The following is an 8,421-nucleotide window of genomic DNA, read 5'->3' as shown; positions in this document are numbered from 1 at the left end:
ATTTGAAAATAAACTAATGAATGATACACAAGGTTTCCTAATTCAGAAGGGCAAAATAATTCATTGATAATAAAACAAGTAATTAAAGAGGAGAAACTGCCATAGTACCACTGGTTAATTATAGCAAACCATCAGTGTAGATTATTGGTCAAGAAATGCTGCATTCATTTTTCATTCAACAGATTTGGATTAAGCTCCTACTATGTGCCAGCGCACAGTACAGCACTTAATAAAATGAATAAAAATCCCTATCCTCCTGGAGCTCACATTCTAGTGAATAAGAAAATAAAAAGGATAAAGTGGTAAAATACAGATATTAGATGGTGATAAGTGTTATGAGATAAATAAAGGAGGAAAAGGGATGGGGTGGTGGTGTGTGTATTGCAACTTCAAATTGGCCTTAGAAATCTCACTGAGAAACTGGCTTTTGAGCCCAGACCTGAAGGAGATAAGGGAATGAGCTAGATGACCATCTGGGGGAAGCTTTTTAAGCAGAAGGAATAGCCTCAATCAGAAGCACGCCTGTCAAGTGTGAGGAAGGAGAGGACGGCCACTGTGGCTGGAGGTGAGTCCGTGGGCGAGTAGGAAACGGTTTGAGAGAAGTAATGGGGCGTGAGATTGGGTAGGGCTTTGTAGGCAACTGTAAGGACTTGCTTTTATTCTGAGATGAGAAGCTTCTGTGAGTGTTTGAGTATAAAGGGATAACAATCTGATTTATAGCTCAAGAGGATTATTTCGACTGATGTATTGAGAACAGATGGGGGTAGTGTACAGGGGGTCATAGCAGAAAGCCATTAGGAGGGTCAGATGAATGTTTTTCATAGAAATTCCCTTAGCACTAATCCTATTCTGCCTTTTTAACCTTGCCTTATTCTCCTATTTCTCTGGGACATTCTTAAAGATAGAGCTCAGGCAAGACGGTAGATTATATTCCGAGCACCTGAGCCTATGCTTGAAAATAGGGACAGCAAGAGTCTAACACTCTACCCTTTCATGTAAAGCCCTCTTCAGTCCCAGGGAAGTAGGGTCTTATAATAATCTAGACCAGTGGTTTTCAAACTTTTTTGGTTTCAGAACCCCTTTACATTCTTAAAAATTAGTAAGGACCCCAAAGAGTTTATATGGGTCACATCATTGAAGTCTTATCATATTAAAAATGAAAACTAAGAAACCTTTATAATATTTAATTCACTGAATAAACCCACATTAACAAAATTTTTCAAATGAAAATTATTTTTCGAAACAAAAACTGTTTATTAAGAAGAGTGGTGTTGTTTAGCATTTTTACAAATCTCTTTGTTACCTGGTTTAGTAGAAAGAACACAGCTGGGTTCCCAGAGCTGCTTCTGCATTCAGGCTGCTACGCTGTTGTTTTGGTTGAGATATATGAGAAAATAAGGTCTCATATAATCTTCTTCAATACTAAATCCAAACTTGACCAGCAGTAGTTTCTTAAAGGTCAGTTGCAATGTGGAATCTAACACTTATCAGTGAAACTTTATCATCTCATTAGAATCCAGTGGTTTACTTTGCCCTTTGCACGGATATTTGTAACATTATACATTTTGGGTGGGAAGGATATTAGTTCATTGAGTCATGCAGATCTTCAAAATGACTCATTTCATTATCCAGTATCAAAAATCAGTTGTTATTACCACTGACCAGGTTCAGGACATGTTACCCCAAAATATGGCAACTTGGCATCCTGAATATTTCAAGCTGAAAAAATCTGAGCTATGGCATGTGAAAGGCTTTTTTTTTTCTTTTTCTATTTTATTAGTTCCGCTTGTGACCTGGTTGCTTCTCAGTCAACAGTGAACACACAGTGTTCAACAGCCACCATCAGAACAAACATGTATTTGATCTGTTCTTATGATTTCTTCCATCTTCAGGAAGGACTTTCTGACCTTCCTGAAGCAGATATAAAACCCTCACGTGGGAGGTGCCCTCCCACAGGAGGAAAGGAGTAGCTCTGAAAATGAAGAGACAGAGAGCAATGTGAACAAACAGGCCTTGCTAAGTTTGCCAGGTTACTACGCTTAGCTCACCTTTGTCACTCATCCCAGGACTTTCCACTCTTCAGCAAACCTACCAAAAAAAACTCAGGTTCAACTGTTTCTTCTAGTTTTCATTTACTTCCCTATGAAGGCTCCTGTGTCATGTAAAACTTGTATTAAATTTGTACGCTTTTCTCGTTAACCTGTCTTTTGATACAGGGATAGTTAAAAACTTAAAAGAGCAGAGGAAAAAGATATTTTTCCTTCCTTCCATCACTAATCTCAGTCTTTTTTACAAATTGAGAAGCCCTCAAGTTCCGAGTAGTGGATACATGTTTTCCAAAATTTCAGTTTGAAAACTTAAATTTTATCATTAGCAACAAATTCTAGCAGTTGTTTTATTTGCAGTAATAAGCTCACCCTTTTTTTTGCAGGACAATGTCTACCATAGTTTGTCAGTCATTCTTTCAACTAAAAATGATGTTCCATGAAAAAAGTGGCTAGTTCAGCTCACAAATCAATCATACAAATGTTTTCCTGGTGAGAAATATTGTATTTCAGCACGCAGCAAAAGTGCTTTATCAGCATATTAATATCAAAAGAATTATTAAAAAGACATGTATCATAATAGAGCCTCAAGGCACGTTGAATAGTGCTGATATAAAGCAATTTCCCCAAGTGTCTCTCTCAACGTTGGCAATTTTGGGTCCAGAGCTCTCTTAAAAACCCAAAGGTTAAGGAAGTTCATGCAAATCCTTTTTTTTAAGGGTCAGAAGAAGTCCAGGAGATAAGTTAGTTTGTTCAACCATCTCTAACTTTGAAAAATTCTATTTGCACATTTCTCTGGTATTTCTCAAGTATATAAATACTGTACTTAAAAAAAAAATAAGGTAAGTCTTGGTCAATCCTTGAAGTCTTCATAAATGGAGAACTTCCAGTTGCTTAGCTCCACATTTACAAAAAACATAGTCCTTGTATCTGTGTTCCATTTTATTTTCTCCACCATGGCCAGTAATGAATTGCATGAGGAAATATTCTACCTAGACTATTAGTTATCTCTGCTCCAATAAAATTTTATTTACCAAAATGGGCAATGAGGTGGATTTGGCTCCACGCTGTAGTCTGCCAATCCTACAGGAGACAATGCTTGACCTCAGCTATCGCACTCACCTTGACCTTCATTACAGATTGAAACTCCATGACAGTACTGCATACTTGATGCATACTTTTGACATGTTCTGCTATACATAAAAATGTGAACACGTGGATGTTTTGGGTATGTGCTATTGCTCAGAAGCTTCAATGATCATTTCTGGCAAGGCTAGCAGGAGATACGTGGTTATCTCCTGTTTTAATAGGATAAATTATCGTCCTGTTTTAATTTCTCCTGTTGAATGTTCTTAGCAGTGCTGTTACTTGATAGCATGATTGGTGAAACCGGTATGAACTGACCTCAAATTGGTAACTTCACACAACATATTTTAGATATTTCATTTTAAGAAGTGAGAGAGGTAGAATGCTGAACGACAGAGGTGGACCACATTGGTTAATCTAGGTTAAGTGATAAGAAAGCAAATAACTGTAGGACCAGAATTACTTGCTTACCCCTCAAACAGGGATCATTTAAAATAACAGCTCCCCGATTTATTTTCAAGTGTGTTCCTATCAGTTAGGGCTACTTATGGGACCACTTGTGCAATGCTGTACACACTCAACAGTTCTGTTTTCTTGGGACACTCCTTCCAAAATGTTTTGCTCAGAAAATACTGCTCTATTCAATAGAGATGACTATTATCCTTGAATGAACCCCACACATTACAACATAATAATGTTAGTTTTCACAAAGGAGTATAGGAGAAAAACTCATTTTCTTAACAGAAATAAAATCCTTGGGATAAAGTAGCTATCTATAAATGCCCATCTGCCACAGCAGGAAAGGACATTGTATTTATCATTGTCAAGGGCTATGAAGTACTTATTTTTCACAGCAGTTTAACAGCCGAAATTCCAATTAAAGAGCTAACATTTGGGCTCTCATATTCTCATAAAATGTTCAGGTACATAAATTAGAATGTTCCAGCCTGCAAAGGCTAACTGAAAGAACAGATCTACTAACTGTGGTTGGGCTATTTATAACCAGGACAAGAAAAATCATAAGAGCCACTGGGTAAAAAAAATCCCACGAAAATCAAGAGTTTTGAAGAGAAATAATTTTTGAGAAGTACTTTTTAAAATGGCAGATAATATTTGTTATGTACTTACAAGAAAGAAAACAAAAAAAAATTAGGTGGTTCTTGGTTACTTTAAATTCATTAAATGGAGCGAAATAAGTCAGACAGAAAAAGCAGAGAACCATGTGATTTCACTGATATGTGGTATATAAACCAAAAGCAACAAAAGAACAAGACAAACAAATGAGAAACAGAAACTCATAGACACAGACAATAGTTTAGTGGTTACCAGAGGGTAAGGGGGGAGGGGGTGGGAGATGAGGGTAAGGGGGATCAAATATATGGTGATGGAAGGAAAACTGACTATGGGTGATGAACACACAATGGGATTTATAGATGATATAATACAGAATTGTACACCTGAAATCTATGTAATTTTACTAACAATTGTCACCCCAATAAATTTAATTTAAAAAAAATAAAAATGAAAAAAAATTCATTAAATGGGCTGGCTCGGTTGCTCAGGCAGTTGGAGCTTCATGCTCCTAACGCCAAAGGCTGCCGGTTCGATTGAGGGCCTGTGGGCTCTCAATCACAAGGTTGCCGGTTTGATTCCTGCAAGGGATGGTGGCTTGTGCCCCCTGCAACCAATAACGACAACTGGACCTAGAGCTGAGCTGCGCCCTCCACAACTAAGACTGAAAGGACAACAACTTGACTTGGAAAAAATCCTGGAAGTACACACTGTTTCCCAATAAAAAAAAGTCCTGTTCCCCTTCCCCAATAAAAAAAAAAAATCTAAGAAAAAAACTCCATTAAATCTGTGGGGCTTCTTTGGTTTATCACCCCATCTTACTCGTTTGTACATGAAGCCATTCCAGAAAAAATTTTAAGTCCTTTGAGCTGTATTATCAGCACCTTTCCAGTAATGGTCTGAATTCAGATCCGTGATAAAAACAAGCTGGCTGGTTCAACATAGTGCAAACAGAAATCATGCTCATGAAGACAAACTCGAACACTATGGTCTAGAACACCATAATTTGAAGGGATTAACTTTCTCATTACTAGAGAAGTGCAGTTCTCTCATAAAGACCAAAACACAATTTCTTTTTGATACAATTTTTGCTACTAATTTCTTTTGTAATCTTCCCACCCATTCACGGAGGAGGGTAGTATTTGATGAGGTTGACAATTCTCAAACTGATCTACTGTAAATGTCAAATATTCTCTGGAAGGGGTCGTTGAGTGTATGATGATGACGATACTATCATTGATTGTTTTCTATTTGCCAACTCCTGGGTCAAGTAGTTAAAAAGTATTAACTCACGAATTGGCACATTCCTGGAGGGAGGGAGAGGTTAAGGAATGTGACTAATACACTCCCACAGCAAGAGCTGGAGCCAAGGCTTCAACCGAGGCACTGACTCCGGGGCTCATGCTTCTCACTACTAGGCTATGGTATCTTGTGTATGTTTTGTTTTGAAAAAGAACTAGTGGTTGAACTGAAAAGAAGCATGTGAACCACTTTTCTTTAAAATTTCATTTTCTTAAAAATGATTCCTTTCTTAAGACTTGTTTTATCAACATCAAAAAAATAAAAAAAGACCCCACAAACAATCCAGTTAGACAATGGGTAGAGGACCGGAACAGACATTTCTCCAAAGAGGACTATGTACAGATGGCCAAAAGATATATGAAAAGATGCTCAACATCACTAATCATCACTAAATGCATATCAAAACCACAATAAGATACCATCTCACACACCTGTCAGAATGGTTATAAAAAAGTCAACAAATAACAGTGTTGGTGAGGAGAAAAGAGAACACCCTTGCACTGTTTGTGGGGTTATAAATTGGTGCAGCCACTATGGAAAATAGTATGGAGATTCCTCAAAAAATTAAAAATAGAACTACCATACAACCCAGAATTCTACTTCTGGGTATTTATCGGAAGAAAATGAAAACTCTAATTTGAAAAGATGTATTTACCCCTATGTTCACTGCACCATTATTTACAAGAGTGAAAATATGTGTCCATCTGATAAACAGATAAATAAGATGTGGTATATATACACAATAAAATATTACTCAGAAAAAAACAAACAAAAAAACCTAAATCTTACCATTTGTGACAACATGGATGGACTTAGAGGGTATTGTGATAAATGAAGTCAGACAGAGAAAGACAAACACCATATGATTTCACTTATATATGGAATCTAAAAATACAAAAGAAACAAACAAAACAAAAACAGACTCATAGATACAGAACAACTGATGGTTGCCAGAGGAAAGGGGGGTTAGGGGGCTCGGTGATAAAGGAGAATAAGAGGTACAAACTTCCAATTATAAAATAAATAAGCCACAGGAATGTAGCGCACAGCACAGGGAATATAGTCAATAATATCCTAATAACATTTTATGGTGACAGATGGCTATTAGGCTTGTGGTGATCACATCGTAAAGTATATAAATGTCGAATCACTATGTTGTACACCTGAAACTAATGTAATACTTTAATAAAAAAAATTCAAAAAAAGACTTTAAGTACTTCTGATTTTTTAAAAAGCCTTAATATTTTAAAATTTTATTTTATAATGCGAATGGCTGTTGCATACATTTTATTAAATGTTTTCTATTCTGCATTTCAAACTGAGTCAATAATTGTAAATGACACAATTGTATAGAGTGTTATAAGTACATTAACAGTTACAAGTTTAACTTTGCACATAAATCTAGTTTGAAAAAGGTGTTACATTAGTAAATAAGCACATATTTATCCCAATCTTTAAAAACTTTTATGAAGCCTAGGATAAATGTATTGGAATTACATTTCCTGGACAACACTAGAAAACTAAATGGTTAAAGAATATTTGTGAAGAGGGAAGAAACTACAAAAACTAGGTAACTGTAGGATAATCAACTAAGCTGTCTTCAAACATGAACTGTGTGATACTCTTTTTCATATTTTAGTCCCTTACACTTGGTCTTTAATCTATTATATATCGTGATATTCTAACAACACAACTAAAAACTACTCCTCCTCAGAGAGGAAATCTGCAATAAAATGTGTAATGCCTTTTGCATAGTTACTAGTTTAATAAAACATCCAAACAACTAATCAATTACCAGTGTTTAAAATTTATAGTAGGAAACTTACTAAAAACAACAAAAGACTATTTCTGTTTCAAATTTAGGCCAATTGAAATAATTTTTAATACAGCTAAACTCAGTGCAGGGGCTACATTTGGTTAAACCTCTCGCTGACCAGACTTCTAAGAATGTGACTATGTAGGTGGACCGCTAGGATCAGTGGATTCCACTCCTTAGCTGCATGACATCGGATTCCTATCACGATTCTATTGAGGAGACTCATCAGGAAAAGACCATCATCTGTGAGCTCCCATTAAAGCCCCTTCCCCCACTCCCTATGCATCCCACCCCCACAATAAAAACTGTTAGTTGTGCTGTTGTTGCTTTTTCACTGGAGACCATAAGTTTGAGTTGAATTATTCAATGTGAGGGTCACAATGAGAGAACGTGGATCTTTCTTATTCTTGTGAACTGTGATCTTTCCTTTCAAGGTTTCACCTATAGAAGAAAGGCAAAAAACGTGTTTAAGAATTCAGGGAAAACAGTCTAACAGAAAATTAGTATACCTAGTACTTCTCTTTTTGGTTGTGAGATGTTTCACTAATTTTTAAAAACGTTTTAATTGTCAAATTCTTGCAAAAGAGTAAGTAAAATCACAGAGGTCATGCAGGGTTGAGGAGTAGTTTTATTTCTCCCGAATATGAGGTCCGAGGCATACATGAAAATACAGGACATGCTTCTTGCCCTCAAAGAGTTTACGTAAGGTCAAAGGTGAAGAGAAATATAGGTTGGTACAAAAGTAGTTGCAGTTTTTGCCATTATTTTTAACCTTTTAAACTTCAATTACTTTTCCACCAACCTAATAGCTACATCACCAATTACACAATAGGTATATGTCTAAAGTGTGCTGAAGGTGAGGATTAGGAAAGGTTGCAAGGCAGCACAAGGCAATATTTCATAAGAATCAAGGAATGAGTTATCTGAGGACTAAAGTCATGGGTAACTTAAGGAGTGCACATGGAATGGCACTAAAAGGGAAAAAGCATGTTATAGAGAGTCTTCAGGGAATGACATTTTTAGAAACTGAAAATTACAGCTGAGGATACTTAAATTTATATTTTATAGAGGCACCTGAAAGGCTGCTGGCCTTGAAGGTAT

At 36.3% G+C, this 8,421-nt stretch overlaps 1 protein-coding gene across 2 annotated transcripts in view; it reads right to left on the bottom strand.

The window, feature by feature from the left end:
- Positions 1 to 6,727: 6,727 nt before the first annotated feature.
- Positions 6,728 to 8,421, bottom strand: part of PRMT3 (protein arginine methyltransferase 3) — a 126,775-nt gene continuing 125,081 nt past the window's right edge. For both annotated transcript variants that reach the window (XM_019742634.2, XM_074336134.1), the window contains one exon: positions 6,728 to 7,761. In XM_019742634.2, coding sequence (XP_019598193.2) covers positions 7,652 to 7,761 — 110 coding nt within the window. In that variant the 3' untranslated portion in view covers positions 6,728 to 7,651. The remainder of the gene's footprint in view (positions 7,762 to 8,421) is intronic.

Source organism: Rhinolophus sinicus, linkage group LG06 (genome assembly GCF_036562045.2).
Source record: "Rhinolophus sinicus isolate RSC01 linkage group LG06, ASM3656204v1, whole genome shotgun sequence".
In the NCBI taxonomy this organism is placed as follows: Eukaryota; Metazoa; Chordata; class Mammalia; order Chiroptera; family Rhinolophidae; genus Rhinolophus; species Rhinolophus sinicus.
Note: the sequence above shows the minus strand (reverse complement) of the source record. Positions and strands in the feature narration are given on the sequence as shown.